General features: G+C 34.7%; 1 protein-coding gene across 12 annotated transcripts in view; it reads left to right on the top strand.

Moving 5' to 3' along the window:
* The window catches only part of SS18 (SS18 subunit of BAF chromatin remodeling complex), a 155,410-nt gene that overhangs the window by 25,310 nt on the left and 109,966 nt on the right, over positions 1 to 20,134 (top strand). For all 12 annotated transcript variants that reach the window (XM_054244078.2, XM_054244077.2, XM_054244079.2 and 9 more), the window contains 3 exons: positions 4,504 to 4,725; positions 17,636 to 17,803; positions 18,462 to 18,566. In XM_054244078.2, coding sequence (XP_054100053.1) covers positions 4,504 to 4,725; positions 17,636 to 17,803; positions 18,462 to 18,566 — 495 coding nt within the window. The remainder of the gene's footprint in view (positions 1 to 4,503; positions 4,726 to 17,635; positions 17,804 to 18,461; positions 18,567 to 20,134) is intronic.

Genomic DNA, 20,134 nt, shown 5'->3' with positions numbered 1-20,134 from the left:
GCTGACACACAGCATTTCTCTGATGAACAGAACTGGCTAAATTTAGTCTGTCTGAAACTGCAATACAGTTGGCTTTAGAAGCTTTTTGGAAAAAAAAGGCACTGCACCATGGCTTAAGAATTAAAGTCTGTTTAAAAAAGATAATATAACGTTTCCCTGGGTTTCTATTTACTTAAATATTGATTGATCTCAGAAACAGTATCACTGGGAAAAACACATGGGGAAAGAAACGAAACAGTTTCTAAAGTGCTGTTATATTTAGTATTTCCTCATTGATATTATTGAAGCTGAAGCTAGATTTTTTGAATACATATGTTTATAGCATAACAAATATGGGAATTGATTTTACAGCAAAAATTAAAAGCTGAAAAATAACTTAAACTTTCTTGCATTATTTATACACTGAGTCATTCTCTTTTCTATTTGTTAATTTTAAGTTTGGGGTCACTAGGTTGTAATCTTTCAAGACATTGGATGCTGATTTAGTTACCTTTTCCTGGTTTGAAATTTTAATCTGGAAAGTATCTTTACACTATTTTTTTCTTTGTAACAGTAATATCAACCCATATCTATAATTTTTGGTAGAATATTATCTGCATTAGTTATCAGAATATTTTTACTTTCTAAGGCAAACGTTATTTTCATTAACAAAAAGAAGGCATTATACACCTAGCAGTATGGGAATAAAATAACAGAACAATTAAAATTAGTAATTAGCATCTTTAGGATACTGTTTTCTCTAGCTGATTGTGTTGATTGATAGCACTGGTGTCCAAGGATGATGGGTGCAGTAAGAAACGAGAGCACGGAGCAAAAGAGGCAAGGTAGCCTGGCTTATAGAAGATTGAGGTGTGACTGATCTTAGAGGAGGGCAGTGGTGTTTCAGTGGCTGTCTCCTATTTCCTGCTAAAGCTTACAACACTAATGGCACACATCCAGTGTGGAGGTAGGAATAAAGACATAAGTACTTTCCAGTTTATAGTCATATTGTAGTCAAGAGAAAGTTTCCTGCCAAGACCACATTTAACTCACCAGGACACACTATTTTTAGAATTGCAAAGGTAGTGCTAGTGCAGGTTAGCTAGTTAGGAGTTTTGTGATTTTTTATGATGGTACCTCAAATTAGGATTTTGACTTAACTTCCCCATAAAACATTCAAGCCTAAGGCTAAAGAAGCATTTGAGCAGCAGTACAATTATGGTTAACATGACATTTTGGTTTTGGGTAAGGCCTTCTGAAGTAGTTTTATTCTTTTATAAGCTAGTTATTATAAATCACTTACGACCTAGGTTGTTCAGAATACTGTAGAGCTTCCGAAACAATGGTTAAGAATCTAACAATGGTTAATGGAATTAAGCGTAGAGGAAATTGGAAGGTCAGTAACTTGTATTTTTTTTATTTGTTCCTTATAGCATTTAGCCAACCTTTTTATGCACACAAATTTGCATATTGGCTGTTTCTTATTTCAGTTTTGTTTTTAATGTATATTTTATTATGTAGACTCATTTTTAGAGCTACTTATGTGCTTGTTGATCTTGGTTATATCACTTTTCAGTCTGAGGTTTCCTTTTTTAAAAAATTAATTTTTTTTGTCGTTGAGACAGAGTTTCACTCTTGTCGCCCTGGCTGGGGTACAGTGGCGTTATCTTGGATCACTGCAACCTCTGACTCTTAAGTTCAAGTGATTGTCCTGCCTCAGCCCCCTGAGTAGTTGGGATTACACATGCCCACCACCACACCTGACTAATTTTTGTGTTTATGTAATAGAGACAGGGTTTCGCCATGTTGGGTAGGCTGTTCTCAAATTCCTCACCCCAGGTGATCCACTCGCCTTGGCCTCTTAAATTGCTGGGATTGCAGATATGAGCCACCGTGCCTGGCCTAAAAAAATTAATTGATTTTTAAAAACTAGGTAACACATGCCTGTGGAACCAACATCAAAGGGTATCAAAGGATACCTAGCTGCCACTTCTCCAGACAGTTCCAGAGAGGCATTGGTTTCTAGTTGTCCTTCAAGAAATAATTCTCTTGCCAGGCACGGTGGTTCTTGCCTGCAGGATCCCAGCACTTTGGAAGACTGAGGCGGGTGGATCACTTGAGGTCAGGAGTTTGAAACCAGCCTGACCAACATGGTAAAACCCCATCTCTACTAAAAATACAAAATTAGCTGGGTGTGGTGATGCACACTGGGATTCTAGCTACTTGGGAGGCTGAGGCAGGAGAATTGCTTGAACCCGGGAGGTGTAGGTCACAGTAAACCGGGATCATGCCTTTGCACTCCAGCCTGGGCAGCAAGAGCGAAACTCTGTCTCAAAAAAGATATATTTTCTCTTTGTAAAATAATCCATGTATATTACCTTTTTCTTTTTTTTTTTTTTTTGCTCATCAGCCCCTTGATACTACATTTCTATTACCTTTTTTCCCCCCTTATTCTTTAAAAAAAATACAAAGGATAGCACTCATTAAATAGTATTATGTGTCTTCTTTCTCTCTTAAAGATCTGTCTTGGATACCATTATTTTATTCTGTATGTAAATAGATACCTTATTCTTTTTGGTCTCTGTGTCACGTTCTGTTTTACAACTTTATTTGAACATTTATGGTGGAAATATAGGCTTCTAGTCTTTTGTTATTGTGAATTATACTGCCATGAATTTGCCTGTAAAAATATATATATGTGCATATATATATATTTTGTGTGTGTCAGTATACACGCACACAAAAACTTGTATATCTATAGCATAAATTTCTGGAACTGTAATTGCTGGGTTAAAGGTATATGTATTTTTTAGATTTGATAGTTAGTGACAAATTGCTTTGTATAAAAATAGTAATATCCATCACTTCTGCATTTATGAATTTCGCATCCATGGATTGAAAATATTTGGAAAAACAAAACTGTACTGAACATGTACATACTTTTTTTGGTCATAATTCCTTAGTACAGTGTAACAACTATTTACATAGCATTTATATTATGTTAGGTAGTACATACAATGTAGGGATTTAAAGTAAATGAGAGGATGTACATAAGTTATATGGAAATACTGTTACCATTTTATGTCAGGGACATGAGCATTTATGGATCTTGGAATCTGTAGATGGTTCTGGAACCAGCCTCCTACAGATATTGAGGGACAACTACTTCCTTTGAATTGTTGTTTGTCTCTCTTAAGCTTGATCCCACCCTTGATTTCATAAGCTTGATTCCCCACGGAATATAAGTAAGATTTATATTCCTTTAACAATGGACAAAAGTGCTTCTTTCTTCATAATACAGTTAGATTAAACTTGATTTTTGAGAATCTGAAAGGTGAACGCTGGGTCTCATAGTTTTAATTTGCCTTCTTATTTTAAGTGAAGCAATCAATCTTTTAGTATTGATGAACCTTTTTGTAGTTTTTCTGTGAACTAGTCATTCCCTCATTATGTCCTTTGCCCATTGTTTTACTGGTGGTGGTGTTTTACTTACTTCATATGTTAAGTAATTAATTTGGTCTGTGATATGTCTTATAAATAATATTTTCTTACTTACCTTTTTATTATTTTTGAGTTTCGTGTCATGTGCAAATTTTTAAACTTTATATAGTGTAATTTTTCAGTGTTTTATAGCTCTGGGTTTTCTGGCCTGCTTAAGAAGGTCCCTCCATTATTATTTTAAAAATTCTCCTTTTTGAAATTCTTTTATGGATTAAGTTTTCTGTTCATCTAGAATTAGTTAGTGGAAGAAGTAAGGCAGTGATCCAACTTGTTTTTTTTTTCCAAATGGCTCCCAAGTTGTCACAACACCATTTACTGAATTAGTTTTCTATTGCTCACTGATACTTATTAGTTACTCAGCCATGTATTTGGGTCTGTTTTTAGACTCTGTTCTAGTCATTCAGTCTGTTAATCTATTCATTATGTTCACAGGTTTTTTTTTTTTCAGACAGAGTCTTGCTTGTTGCCCAGGCTGAAGTGCAGTGGCGCGATCTTGGCTCACTGCAACCTCCGCCTCCCAGGTTCAAGTGATTCTCCTGCCTCAGCCTCCCAAATAGCTGGGATTATAGGCACCCGCCACCACACCTGGCTAACTTTTGTATTTTTAGTAGAGATGGGGTTTCACCATCTTGGCCAGGCTGGTCTTGAACTCATGGCCTTGTGATCCACTTGCCTTAGCCTCCAAAGTGCTGGGATTCCAGGCGTGAGCCACTGCGCCCCGCCTGTGTTCACAGTTAATTACTCCAACCTTATGATATGTTTTGCTGTATTTTAAAGAAGCTAGTCCTCCCTTCATTTTCAGAGTGTTCATGACGTTTCAAAAACATTCGTTTATTAATCTGTAAAATGGGAATACTCTCAGTATTTACTGTCATTCCTATAAACCATTTACTTTGCTACTGATTAACTCTTGTTTGGTATTACTATAATAATGCAAAAAAAAAAAAAATACCCTTTCCAGGTACTTTGTATGGACCATCTATTTAATTTTCATATTTTGCTTCTGATCATTTTTCTTCAAAGGGCCTAACCATATGCCTATGCAGGGACCTGGACCCAATCAACTCAATATGACAAACAGTTCCATGAATATGCCTTCAAGTAGCCATGGATCCATGGGAGGTTACAACCATTCCGTGTCATCATCACAGAGCATGCCAGTACAGAATCAGATGACAATGAGTCAAGGGCAACCAATGGGGAACTATGGTCCCAGACCAAATATGAATATGCAGCCAAACCAAGGTAACTAAGCTTTATGTCCTTCTTGACTAGAGTACTATATTGGCCTTTGAAAGTAAAATGATTATCAGGTTCTTAGCTGATTCATAAAAGTATAAGTTTAAAATGAGGGACAGCCATGCCCAGAAAAATGGAATGTTGAGTTTGAAACTAGTTTAAATCTTTTTTTATATGTATGAATTAAATTGCTCAATTTAGCTTTTTAAGCTTATTTATTTTTATGTCTTTTGAACAGTTTATTTGAGGTTCTGTGTTGTTGAGAATTGTTTTTTAAAGCTGATCAGTGAAGAACCAAACATTTGGTTTAGAGCTAGAAAGTTGAGAAAATAAATACCTGCCTTACAGTTTAAATGATGTATTAATTTATATGAACTTCCCTTGATTTATATGGATGTTTTCTGATGCTATGTTTTAGCATTAAAAGGTAATTCTAAAATAATTTGCTATTAGAATGTTCAGTGGGGTGCTGCTGTACTACTCTTAGAATGGCATAAGTCCATTAAAGTTTATTACCAATCTCAGAATGAAATTGTGCTATGTTTCTAAGTATTCTGTGAATAATAACTAAAAGCCAGTAAGTGGCACTCTGTTCTGTAAATTGTCTGTTAAAACATTTGGCATATTTCCAGCTTAACGTTATTTTAGTTACAAAATATGGTAATTCTGTCTTACGGTTAAGACTGTAAGATAGAGTTAAATGTATTTGGAATAAAATTTTCTAGATTTTGATTATTAAAAAGCACTAAAATGTACCCAGATAAAAGAATTTAATGTTAATTTGTTGATAATTCCTTATGATGAAGTCATAGAATTTAAAAATATACAGATTTTAAAAATAATTTCAGTGAGATATACTGAAAACAAAAGGAGATAATAGAAAAAGTTGTCAACATTGTAGCTTCACAAATGGCACTTGTAACATTTTTTACCCCCAAAGTTACTTAATGCCTATGGTGGAATTATTTTTTTGTTTTTATTAGGTCAATTAAGAGTCCATACAACAGCAAGATCCAGTCAGTGCTAGATCAAAAGGGAGTTAAGGTGTTTCTCTATACAGTTTGGTTACCAGGAGAGAGAACAGGAAAATTCATGATTCTGGCAGCAACTCCAGTAATGATGGCACACTTCTTAGAAACTTGTGGTTAAGAAAAGGTATGGTGTGCACAAAAAAAAAAAAAATGAGTGTTGCTGGAGCAGGGTTTGACATGACATATTAAGATTTGAAGAAGAAAAAAAGCTAATGCATGCAGCAGTGTTGTATATTGACTTTTTGGAGAAAAGTACTGAGGCGTTTATAGAAATTTTTTGTTCTTAGGGACCAACTTTAACTTATAAAAATGTCATATTTTGTAAGAATGTGTAGCTCTTCCTTTTACTGTAGTACATTAGTTATATCACTTTTTTGCCTTGTTCTCGTCGTTTATAAATTTCTTGTTTTTTATTTTTATTTTTTGTATTTTGTTGAAAGAATAGAAACAATGTCTCCATCTGTTGCCCAGGCTGGTCTTGAATGCCTGCTTAAGTGATCACCTGCCTTGTCCTCCCAGTGTCCTGGGATTAGAGGCGTGAGCCATTGCACCTGGTCAGTTTATGAATTTCATAATAGAAAATAGACTATACAAAAATGACCAGGTATTAAATCTGAAGAAATAAAAGACAATTTTCAAAAAGAAAATATGGTGTAAATCATTGAGGAAATTTTCATTGTTTTAAAAAATCTCTTTAGGACAAATAAAAATCTTCATCAAAATTTTGGTATTTCAGAGTCAAAAGAACACAAAAGTAGAGTACAGTTTCCAAAAAAGAAAGTTATACTGTGTTCTGGCAGCTTGTACTTTTTTAATCATATGAATTTCTTCTTAAAAGCATTTTAATTATATGTTATCTTTGAGTAAATACATTATCCATGATGAGTTTTATTAATGAAGTTTTTTTTTTACTAGATACTAGAGGATTATTTAAGAGTTTTGTTAATGAAGTTTTAATATTCATTTCACTATAAAACATTTTCTTAGCTTTTATAAAAATAAGCTGCATACTTTACATTAAAGATTTTTCTGTTTATTATTTATTTTTGTTTGTTTTAATTCAGCAACTAAGCTAGTATTATTCCAGAATGTTTTTCTCTGTGCTCTCTTAGAGGGTCCATTGCTTCTAGGTGAAGCACGATTTTTTTTTTTTTTTTTAGATGGAGTGTCACTCTGTCACCCAGGCTGGAATGCAGTTGTGTGATCTTGGCTCACTGCAACCTGCACCTCCTGGGTTTAAGCAGTTCTCCTGCTTTAGCCTTCCTAGTATCTGGGATGACAGGCACCTGCTACCACACCCAGCTAATTTTTGTATTTTAGTAGAGATGGCGTTTTGCCATGTTGACCAGGTTGGTCTCAAACTCCTTACTTTAAGCTAGCCATCTGCCTTGGCCTCCCAAAGTATTGGAATTATAGGCATGAGTCATTGCGCCCAGCCCAATTTTTATGTTAATATTGGCAAAATGTTGCTTAATAGTCAATCCAACATATACTTCTCCATGTTATTTTCACTGTTATCCAGATAAAGTTTATTGATTTATTACTTTGAACCTTAAGAGTTAGACCTGGCTGGGTGCTGGTGCTCTTGCTTGTAACCTCATCACTTTGAGAGGCTGAAGTGGGAGGATCACTTGACCCCAGGAGTTGAAGACCAGCCTGGGGAAGATGGCGAGACTCCCATTTCTTCAAAAAGAATTTTAAAAATTCTGGACGTGGTAGCTTGTGCCTGTAGTTGCAGTTACTCAGGAGGCTGAGGCAGGAGGTTCACTTGAACACAGGACTTAACAGCTACAGTAAGCTTTGATGGTGTCACTGCATACCAGCTTGGGTGACTCCAACTTGGGTGGTTCAAAGTAAACCACCATCTTCCTACATAAGCTTATTGACATATGGAACAATAAACTCCACTAGAATTTAAAAAGAAGGAAGTGTGTCTGTTTTGTTCACTTCTGTATCCCAAGTACCTAGAAGAATGTCTGAGGATGGGCACATAAAATCTTATTTCTTTCTTTTATTTCTTCAGTAAAAAGTGTTATATGATTTCCTGTCTGAAAGATGTTTATTTAATAAAGCAAGAAGTACATTCAGTAGAGTATGAAAAGGCAAGTTATATAGAAAGGACTTCTGAAGATGGCCAACAGTTATATTGGACAGATAAGTGTGTATTTTTTATTCCCAGGCATTAGCAGTTACAGCTTTCCACATTTAACAGATTTTTAATAATTATATATTCAAATATAAAGAATTTTACAAATTGCAGTGTTTGTGTTAAAAAGTTATATTTCGTAAGTTCCATGTGTGTAATTCTTTAGACTTGGATTTGTCTTGGCACTGTAGCTTACTGTATGTGGGACCTTTGACTAAATTACTTAATTACTCTAAGTACGATTAAGTAAAATGATGCATGTACAAATCTTGACTTGGTAATCATTTGCATAATTTTTATAAAATCAGTTGGTGAGAATAATCAAGCTTTTTTAAAAAAGTGAACACTAAAAAATTTGAGATTGATTTATCAGCTATTCTCTTACTTTAGCCATAGCATCTAATTTATTTTTGGTTTTTGTTTTAATAGTATTAAGAAAGTGTTGATTTGCCGGACGCGGTGGCCCACACCTGTAATTCCAGCACTTTGGGAGGCTGAGGCGGGTGGATCATGAGGTCAAGAGATCGAGACCATCCTGGTCAACATGGTGAAACCCCATCTCTGCTAAAAATACAAAAAATTAGCTGGGCATGGTGGCATGTGCCTGTAATCCCAGTACTCTGGAGGCTGAGGCAGGAGAATCGTCTGAACCCAGGAGGCGGAGGTTGCAGTGAGCGGAGATTGCGCCATTGCACTCCAGCCTGGGTAACAAGAGCGAAACTCCATCTCAAAAAAAAAAAAGAAAAAAAAGAAAGTGTTGATTCATGTGACTAAGTTGCAAATGACAATATCTTTTTTCTTTTTCTTCCTCTATGAGATGTAGTCTCCCTTTCTTGCCAGGTAGAAGTGCAGTGGCACCATCTCAGCTCACTGCAACTCTGCTTCTTGGGTTTAAGCGATTCTCCTGCCTCAGCCTCCCGAGTAACTGGGACTATGGGTGCATGCCACCATGCCCAGCTAATTTTTGTAGTTTTAGTAGAAACAGGGTTTCACCATGTTGGCCAGGATGATCTCGATCTCTTGACCTAGTGATCTACCCGCCTTGGCCTCCCAAAGTGCTGGGATTACAGGTGTGAGCCACCGTACCTGGCAAATGACAATATCTTTAAAACACTATGCTTTCTGTCAGTGTATGCTTCAGTTAGACTGATCCAGAGGCTTAACATGAATGTTGGAGGACATTTTCTTTCAGTACCTAAACTGTTCGCATTCATTATGTAAGTATGAAGGGCAAAGAGTATGTATTATCACAGCTGAGAGTGTTTTCTCTTAATATCTTACTACTATACAATACAATTAAGAGATAAACCAAAAGAAGGTTCTTGAGATAAGTCTAGCATTTATTTTTTCATATGTATTTTTACGTGGTAGTTTATTTTCTTGTACCTCTGCTATTGGTATAGATAGATATATCTCATTTTTTAAATGGCAGTGTTCTTTATATGGATGTACTATAATACAACAAAGCCATATTCACTTTTGATAGGTGTTTCTTGTCTTTTACTGTTACAGATTCTTCTGGAACAAATGTCTTTGTATCTGTGTTTTTGATTTCTTGTACAAGACAGTAAGCTGTAGTAAAGAAAGTAATTTTTGTAGGGTAAATTCTAGAAATAGAAGTGTTAAGATAAAATTTATGAATGCTGAAAACATTTAAGAAACATTGCCAAATTGTTTTCAAAAAAAAGGTTAAATGAGGTCACATTCACATTTCTACAGTGTATAAAAATGATTATTTTACTGCATACCTAGTGACATTCAATCTTCCTAATCTTTGCTGTATAGGGGAAAAATATAAGCTCAATTTGTATTTCTTCAATTATTGGTGAAGTTGTATCACTTTGTATGTTTATTTGCTATTTGCATGTTTGTATGTTTTCTGTGAATTGCCTGTTCATGTTATAGATTCTCTGTTTATAGAGTTGTTTGAAGGAGTTGTTTATAGATTATCTGTTACCTTATATGAATTTCACATGTGAAAAGATTTTGTTAGTTTTAAGAGTTAGAAATTTAACTTTTTGAAATTGTTTTAGTGGTAGGATTCTGAAATGGTAATATTAATGAAAAAATGTAATTATTTCCCAGTTATATCAGAACTTTGGCCCAACATCTGCTAAATTATGGTATTGATAGATTAATTACTGTAAATACTTTGGAAGGTTCAGCATGCTTTTTAGAATATTAAAAGGCCTGAGAAGTTCTATAGTAAAGAAACTGATTTGATTTCAGTTAACATGAGTATGTTACCATGGAAGTCGTCTTCTTTTCTTTCAATTTTTGGCATATTGCTTATCAAAAATAAGAGCTAATATTCAGTGAGTACCGGTTAGTGCCAGGCAGTATATCAAAATGCTTTGCATATCTTTAATTCTCACATCCTTGAAGTGTAGTAGGTACTATTATTATCATTTTACGCATGAAGAAACAGAATCCTGTGGAAACCACAGGCAGGCCTTGCTGTATGCGATTCCAGTATGCATGAATTTCAGTTACCACAGTTAAGTTAAATAACACCTGTTCCCTCAACACAATAATTCAAATTTCAGTTACCATGGTACATTAAGAGTAATTGTATAAAGTACAAACTTAGCTGCCATCTCTTAAGTCTGCAGATCACCACATAAATAACAGATGCCTGTCATGATTAAGTAATGGATGTTACTTTTAGATTTTGTCAGTGATTGGTCACTGTGCATCTGTCAGTTAGTTCATGCATATACAGCAAAGCTTCTTGTTGTGTTACTTCCTTGGCTCCCAGCAGTAAACCTATATGACATTTTACAAACCTGGATAATTTAAAGAGGGACTTGGCCAATAAAGATAAAAATGCACTAATAAAATGAAAAATGATAATGCTGGAAATGAAATCCAAATTTATTGTAAATGGAGTTACTGAAGAAATTGATGACCGTGGGAATGTTGACACTGCTGCCATTTGAGAATCTAAATATGCACTGCAGGTGCTTAATGAAGGAGAACTCATTGATATAAATGAGAAAAGTAGTTGTGATGAAAAGGATGAAGATGACCCAGAGGAAGCAAGACTGGCAAAATATTTCACATTAAAGAAATTCTTGGAGATACTTTACAACATTCAAAGTACAGGTTAAAATGTTGGATGCTGATCCAAACTTAGTAAGGAGTATGACAATTTGCTAAGCTGTGGAAAAGAGACTCACTCTAAATCGTCATATATACCATTAGGAGATGGGAACCGCTTTTCAAATTACTCTTGATAGGATTTTTACAGAGAAGTGAAACACTTTAATTCTCAGTGTCTCTTTTCTTTTTTTGTTTTCTTGAGACAAAGTGTTTTTGTTTTCTTGAGACAAAATGACTTGCTTTATTGCTCAGGCTGGAGTGCAGTGGTGCAGTCTTGGCTTACTGCAACCTCTACCTCCCAGGTTCAAGTGTTTTGATTCTCCTGCCTCAGCTTCCCAAATAGCAGGGTTTAGAGGCAGATGCCAGCATGTCCAGCAAGTTTTTGTATTTTTAGTAGAGATGGGGTTTTACTGTGTTGGCCAGGCTGGTCTTGAACTCCTGACCTCAAGTGATTTGCCCACCTCAGCCTCCCAAATCACTGGGATTACAGCTGTGAGCCACTGTACCTGGCCAATTCTCAATGTTTTTAGTGTTTACAATTAAGATGAATTAAATAATTATTTTGTTCCTACTGATTATTAAGATCATTTTGCATGATTTCAGCTTTCATGGTCATTGATAATGGTCTGATATAACTATGCAAAGGGAAGACTGTAAGGTTTTATAGATACTTTGAGAAATGCTACTAAGTTTCTAACTACATAAATGTTATAAGGTTAAAAGCTCCCCATTTATCTTAAAGACTCAGATTCAGATAATGCTAAGTGTTATGAAGAGAAATATTCAAAGGGGAAAAAGAAAAATGAGGATACATGCCACTGTAGGGTAGTAAGCAGATAACTAGAAAAAAGTGGTACACAGGCAAATGGAATGGCAAGTATGCACTGGAGCATACATGGTGTGTTTAAGGTGTAGCAAGGAGACCTGTCAAACTGGAGCTGAGGAAATGAGTGAAGGTGGGATGTCATAAGAAATAAGATCCAAGAGATAGTTGAAATCTAGGCCTTAAGAGTCTTTGTACTATAGTCCATATGGATTTTAGATTTTATTCTGTGGAAGGAGATATACTGCTGGAAAGTTTTGAGTAGTGAAATAACATGATCTGAATATATGGTTCTTAAAAAAAAAAAAGCCGCTGTCAGATGTATAGAAAATAGGCTATAGTTGGGCATGGGTGAAATAGGAGACCTACTAAAAGGCTCTTGTTGTATTGAAGTAAGAGATGATGGTGGCTTTAAATAGTATGATAGCTATGGTGGTAATCAGAAGGAGTTTTGGGATATTTACCGTATATTTTGATGGTAGAGTGGATTTGCTCATAGACCAAATGTGGAGGACAAATGCAAAGTTTGTATTTTCCTCTCCTTGAACAGTCAAAATATGTTGCACTGCTCTCACGGATGTGTGAAGATATGCACAGGGTATGTTGCTGACCTGGGGAATTTCCCTGAACCTCAGTGTTCACGGTTTTTATTGGGGCTGCATTATGTAGATTTGATTGACTGCTTGTCCATGTGATTGATCTCAGTCTCTAATCTCGATCCCTTATCCCCTGCATGACCCAGAACTCCCCTCATCCAGGATGAGGAGCTATAGGAAATCCCAATTTAGTAAATTTACTAAATTTTTCTGATTTTAGTAATCTGTAAATTTTTCTGATTATTAAAATAATGTTAAATTTGAAAAATCTTGGTCCAGTGTGGTGGCTTGTACCTGTAATCCTAGCTCCTTGGGAGGGCGAGATGGGTGGATCACCTGACGTCAGGAGTTTGAGATTAACCTGGCCAACATAGTGAAAGGCCATCTCTACTAAAAATACAAAAATTAGCTGGACGTGGTGGTGTGTGCCTCTAGCCCCAGCTTCTTGGGAAGCTGAGGCAGGAGAATTGCTTGAACCTGGGAGGTGGAGGTTGCAGTGAGCTGAGATTGTACCACGTTACTCCAGCCTGGGTAACAGAGGGAGACTGTCTCAAGAAAAAAAAAAATTGAAAAAGTATAATCATGGTTCCATTTTTTCATTGGTTGCTGGGAAACTCAGCTAAATTTGTGCTTGGCTGCAGTGACCTTACTGAGTTGGAATAGTCATTCTACATTTTCTTCTTTCATCCTTGATACTGTATTTAAATAGCTTATTAACTACTTAAAATTCTTGAGGTAGACGGGTATATAATATAGATAAGTAAATAATTTTATTCATTTAAAATGTGGCTACTTAAGCATATAGTAAGCTGATTGAGTTTGTTGGAATACAGGGATTCTTGCAAATAAATATTAGCAATACCTCCAAATAAGAGCTATAAATGGGTTAGTTTGAGATAAAATGGTTAAGGAACAAATAGTAAAACATGAGTAATACATGATGAAATATGTATGTGGAAAATAGGCCTGAGGAGGGTATTATCTATGGAGTTGCATCGTCTTAAGCTTATAAAATACAGGTGGAGTGAAGCAATTTCTTGTATTTTAAGATTTTCATATTATGGTGATAGAGGTGTATTATACAGAACTGTTTTCATGGGGGATAGTGGCATGGGAAAAGTATGATTTGAATTTGGAGAGGAAGTACACATAGTGGATAAGAGCATGGGCTTTGGACCCTTTAGTAGCTTTGTGACTTTAGAGCCTTTCGTAACAGTACAGCTTTGGGTAAGATCCTTGATGTTTGTGAGCCTTAAATGTTGTTGTCTGTGAAATGAAGTAGATAATAATACTACCCGTTTCATAGGACTTTGGGGAAGATAAATAATACAGGTAAAGCTATTAGCTTAGTGCCTGGCTTATAGTAAGTGTTCATTAAGTGTTATCTACAATTTTAAACCATATTATTTAAAATATTTTCTTAGATTAATGATACAATTTTTATAGTTTTATTGTATTGGTTTACATCTGAAGATGTGAAATACGTGTGTATATGTGTGAATGTTCTATGTATATAGAATATTTATAAAATTGTATCATTCAGAATTCTTAACAGATTAAAACAATGTTCTCTTTATAGTTGAGTCTTTAAAAATTGTTCTTTTCAGTCTACCTAATTCAGACATGACAGCGCTCATTATATCTCTGTATCACCATGGCTCCTAGCCTGAGGTATTGTCCATAATAGGTACTCAATAAATTTGATCCTTGACTTACTAAAAAAAAAAAAAAATTTTTTTCCACCACTGACTTAAGATAAAATTAAGTATTAACCATCTCATTGGAGCAAAGAATTCCAGTAATATAAAATATGGTAATTTGGGAGGACCTTACATGTGTTTAAAATAAGAATGTTGTTTTCATAGAATATTTCTTAGAATATAGAACTCAAAATGGGAAGATATAATGTGGTAATGATGAGTATATGTTACATGTCCTTGCAAAACACTTGGCAAAAATATATTCTAGGTAATTAAAACATCAATAGGGTCTTTGCATATGTATTATCACACTTTGCAGTGCATCTTAACATCAAAATGATTTATGTAAAAGCTGAAGAATAACCTTTAAGCCTGTAGTACTGTGATCCATTGTTTGCAGAAAATGGTTATAAAAGACCATTTTATAATGCTATTTCACTCTGCAGTACAAATTTTGAGAACATATTTTAGGGTAATCTTTGGAGTTTACTTCTCTTACCTTCATTTAGTATCTCAAGAGATAATATACATTGCCAGTGTAGCATATTTCATCATCTAAAAAGGAAAATAGTATACTTCCTGAACAATCAGAATTGAAGTCATAAAGTCATATTTTTTTTCTTTAATGGATAAGGTTACAAGGAAAATGGCAAATCGTACTGTGGTTTAGTAGTATTAGCTGACTCCGTTCTCTCTGGTTTTAGGATTGATCCTGAATGATGTTGGGATCCTTTGAGGGAGAGAAGTGGCAGAGTAAAAGAAGGGTAGTAATTGAGCTCTTTGGGATTGGAGCTGCTGACAGTCCCAAAAGATAAAGCACAAATGTCATGATCTTTCCTATCTAGGGCTTAAGCTACAATTACTTTGCTCTCCTTTAGAGCAAGGTTTAATGTTTTGTTATTATGTATCTTTTTGGATTTTTTTTTCTTTTGACTATTGTGGTTCTGCTTTCTTTTTAATTTTGGTTCTAATAGAGATTATAGGTTTTAGTTATATAGTTACCTTCTGTTAAGACAAGAGGTCTTTAGACAGTGTTGGAGAAGAAAATGCAAAACCTTCATTTACTGAAAATGAATTATGTAAATGTCCAGTCAGGTTACCTATTAAATTATGAATGTTAGTGTTTAATAGTTTAGTATATACAACATATATTTGAAAGTTGTAACTGCTCTTAAACTAGTTAGTGTTTTGGAACTTTTTTATTGCAAAATTTGCTTCTGAACTACAGAATTTGGTGTTTTCGTTTTGAGCCAGAGAGTTTTACTCTTACCAGCCATGCTGGAGTGCAGTGATGTGATCTCAGCTCACTACAACGTCTGCCTCCTGGGTTCAAGTGATTCGCTTGCCTCAACCTCCCAGATAGCTGGGATTACAGGCATGCACCATCATGCCTGGATAATTTTTGTATTTTTAGTAGAAAAGGGGTTTTACCATGTTGGTCAGGGTGGTTCAAACTCCTGACCTCAGGTGATCCACCCACCTTGGCCTCCCAGAGTGCTGGGATTACAGGTGTGAGTCACACCGTTCCTGGCCTACAGAATTTGTTACAGCTTATTTTTAAATAGATGCAATAAAAAATAGAGCAAACATATGCTTCAAAATCAAATTTGAGGTTTGTCTTATTCTTAGTTTATATCTATTAGCTGTGTAATCTTGATTTTTAGATTCCTTGGCTAAAAAATTGAGAATTAGGGTTCTGACCTCTGGTAGTTGTTAGGAGTTTATAGGAAATGATGGTGAAAGCGTGTAATTGGCAGTGTAGGGTACATTTGATAATAAGTTCTCTTTGCCTCTATTCTCACCCAGCCACTTTGTTTCTACTAAGAGTGTATCTCCTTGTTGAAAACTAAGGTCCCAAAGTTTTAAAAGGCTTACATTCACATTTATAATAATAAAATTGGAGAGAAGGGCAAAAAGAACGAAGCACAGAAGGCAAATAAGAGAAAAACAGCTCTGATAAAGAACTCCCTCAGATAAAACAGTTCTTCAGATTGGAAATGTGAAGTCTTTCTGCTTACATCGTTGCTGCCGTTCTAAGTCAGTAATATGTTTCAAGAGGTGGACTTGCTTTGGTTTTAATTATTTAAGTAATTGGATAGTGAACTTTTGGCTCATTTGAGCAGTTTGGCCTGTGAAATCTTTCTAGGCTCTCAAGTATGTCACCCTTGTACTTAAGTTTTCTCCAAGTCAACGCAAGGAGGAGTATGTAGCGTATAAGCAGCAAATTGGGAAAGGACTCATCCATACTTTTGAGACAGTAATGTTGATATTGGCAAACTGATGAGTTCCCTGTACCATAACTAGGCCCAGTAAACCTCTAAGAAGCTGCTTACATTGTTAGATGGCAATGTGGGACTTTATGGCCATTGGTAATTGTTTTGTGTGATATATTTGCCAGTGTGGTACAATAGCAGTGGTAGTTTGGCTACCTCAGTATTGCTCACTTTGGAAACTGTAATTCAGATTTCTTAGCCTACAGCTTGTTGCATGTCTCTGTTTAGGTATTTTTAGGGGTGTGAGAGTCTTTATGTAATGTATGTGCCTTTCAACATATTAAGCACTATAGCCTTTGATTTCAAGGAGATCTGTTTAGGTTATAAATCTTGTAGTTGCAAAAAGGAAAGAAGACTCAGATTTTATCCTAAAATCAAAGCTTACGTAATTCTCCTGATAGAATTCTGCTCTTTAAGATTTTGTCCTAAAATTAAAGCTAGTGAAATTCTGTTAAGTGTTTGTATAGTTTACCTGTCTACCATTATATATAATGAGTGAGTATAGAAAAAGAGAACAAAGTAAAAGTCTAGAGATTTGGTTTCTATCCCTTGGTTTGAGCACTGATTTGCTGTGTGATTTTTGTAGTTAATTTTGGTGTATTTTTCAGTGTAGCATAATGCTGGTGATACCTTCTCAAGAAAGATGGTATAGATAAATACTAGATAGTGTGTAATGGAAAATACATTCAGGATGTTCATTAATTGTATCCATTTTGTTTAAAAAGACTAAGAATCATCTTCCAGACCAGGCACAGTGGCTCACGCCTATAATCCCAGCATTTTGGGAGACTAAGGCAGAATCAGGAGGTCAAGAGATCGAGACCATCCTGGACAACATGGTGAAACCCTGTCTCTACTAAAAAAAATAGAAAAATTAGCTGAGCATGGTTGCGCATGCCTGTAGTCCCAGCTACTTGGGAGGCTGAGGCAGAATTGCTTGAACCAGGGTGCTAGAGGTTGTAGTGAGCCGAGATCATGCCACTGCACTCCAGCCTGGCTCAAAAAAAAAAAAAAGAATCATCTTCCAGTGGATTTCAAGTTAGTCATAATGGATTGGTTATTTTCTTTTGTTTGCAGATTATTTTAGGCATGTGAGTTTTAATTCAAAAACTAGTTTTTATTATTTGAAATCAGTTTTTACTGTATTTAATTACATATTTTGGTGCCTATATGATAATAAAAGTATCTTGAGAGGTAAAAGTTATATACAAAAAATTATATATATAATGTTTTGTCTTGTTTCAGGTCCAATGATGCATCAGCAGCCTCCTTCTCAGCAATACAGTATGCCACAGGGAGGCGGACAGCATTACCAAGGACAGCAGCCACCTATGGGAATGATGGGTCAAGTTAACCAAGGCAATCATATGATGGGTCAGAGACAGATTCCTCCCTATAGACCTCCTCAACAGGGTAAGATTTCATTTGGAGACTTTGCTACCTAATGTAATTGAAAGGCTTTACATTTTAATAACCTTTTAATCTAGACAAAGTCAGGGCTTTTTGTTCCTTTTTGTTGTTGTTGTTAATGAAAGGTAGGGTTCTAGTAGGTACAAAGGGGTCACAAAGTAGATAGGAAGTCCCGATACACAGCTTTCTTTTATCATTTTCTGGGAAAAATTTATGTCATAAAATTTTATATCAAACGCTTATTAATTCACAAGAGAAAATACTGTTTTGTTTTTGCAAAGTTATTAAATATAGGATCATGAATAAACCCAATTTTACTTAAAAGCACTATAGCATCAGACTAAAAAGGAAATTAATTTGCTACCAATTTGGACCTATTTTTAAGAAGTTAACATTTGTTTTTCTGAGTTGGTGTTTTTTGATATTGCATGTATGATCTTAACATTGATTTTAGTAAATGTGGTATGTGAAGTTGCTGTGTGTGTGTGTGTGTGTGTATGTGTATGTGTATGTGTATGCCTATGTATATGAATAGCTAAAAGTATCTGAAATGCCAAATCATGAGAGGGGAATCTATAGCTGAGAAAATAATCTTTCATAGTATCAAATTAGAAAACCTTTGATAACATTATTTATATCTTGACTGGTTGTGGTTTTTCAGGCCCACCACAGCAGTACTCAGGCCAGGAAGACTATTATGGGGACCAATACAGTCATGGTGGACAAGGTCCTCCAGAAGGCATGAACCAGCAATATTACCCTGATGGTAATCTCTCCTGATGTTAACTTTACCACTTTCTATCCCTGTCGAATATTAATGTAGAGAGTTATATAAAACATTTTAATGAGGATGAAGGAACTAACAATTTGTTTCTTCTAAATTTAGAAACACTTCAGTACTCTACCAATGATGGCATTAGTTTATAATCTAATTCAAAGCATATTTTTTATAGCTATTCCATTAGTACCATCAGGAATCACAATCTGTCATTGGAATCCTTGTATGAAAGAGGATCCTTTTATAATATTTTTAGGGTTGTTTGATTTCAGCCAAAGCTTATGTTTATTGATTTCCTCTTTTTTAAATAAGAGCTTTAAGATAAAATTCACATGCCATAAAGTTTACCCATTAGTTGAATTTTATTTATTGTACAGGTACATAGAGAATATATTTCTTGAGTTATTTTTCCAAGTCTCATCATTTTAATTAATGTTGCATACTTCTCAACAAACTATGGTTTACATTAGTGCTTGCCTTTCAGGAAAATTTGGGACACTAAATTATATCCATAATAGAGCCATATAGAGATTGAGTAGAATGGGAAAGGCATTTGGAAGTAAGATTTTTAGTTAGGGTTTTTTGTTTTGTTTTTTTGTAGAGGGTGGCTTGTGGAAAAATTGGTAAGATGTACTCTACTTTAGGAAAATTTGAACCCTAATAATCTAAGCATACAAGTAGGTTTTCACAGTATGGTTTTGTCAGTTTTTCTGTATGCTTGAAAATTTTATGATACAATGTAGAAGAAAAAAATAATTCAAAAATACATTGCAAAATGATGAGTTGTTAGGAGTTGCCAAAAGATTTATTTATATATATATATGCTCCTTTGATATAAATATAAATTACTGAACAGAGAAATTAAGAAACTTAAAGCTACAGTATTAACAGCCATTGACTAGCAGCCCATGTAAGCTTGCAAGAAAATACAGTTTAGGATATTTGAAAAAAAATCTCACCTGTCATTTTTTGTTAATACATGAAGCATAAAGGTACATTTGTACTTAAGGATATTGGTTTTTACTACAGAGGCTCTGACTGTACACACAGAGCAAATAGTCACCTGTTAAATATTACATACAATAAATGTTTATTAGTGATAGTGATTATATGTATGGATAATTCTGGTTAGGAAACTTTATTCTCAGATTTTCTTGCTCTGCATTATTCAGAATGTTGATTTATTTTTTGTTTTTCTTTTCACAAACAAAACGAAATAAATGGCATAAGTTTTTTTAATTAAAAGCTTTAGTATGGTTGTAATAGACTACATATTTTAAAGAGGTGAAATCTACTTTGTTAAATTATGTGTGTTAAGAAGTCTGCTGAAAATAAATGACTTTTATTTTTTAATTTTTAATTATATGTTAAAGAGTTAAACTTGACATTGTTGTTTTGATCCTGGGTATCTCTTGAAATGTGCAGTTTATATTGTCATAAGTATGATTTTTCTGTTCAAAATATATAGGTTTTTTATTTTTTAAATAGCAAAACGTTAAGGTTACTTTAATTCATTTTATTAGTGGATTTAATTTTGAAGAGTATCATTTTTGCAT

The sequence above is a fragment of the Callithrix jacchus genome, chromosome 13 (assembly GCF_049354715.1).
Source record: "Callithrix jacchus isolate 240 chromosome 13, calJac240_pri, whole genome shotgun sequence".
Taxonomy (NCBI): Eukaryota; Metazoa; Chordata; class Mammalia; order Primates; family Cebidae; genus Callithrix; species Callithrix jacchus.
Note: the sequence above shows the minus strand (reverse complement) of the source record. Positions and strands in the feature narration are given on the sequence as shown.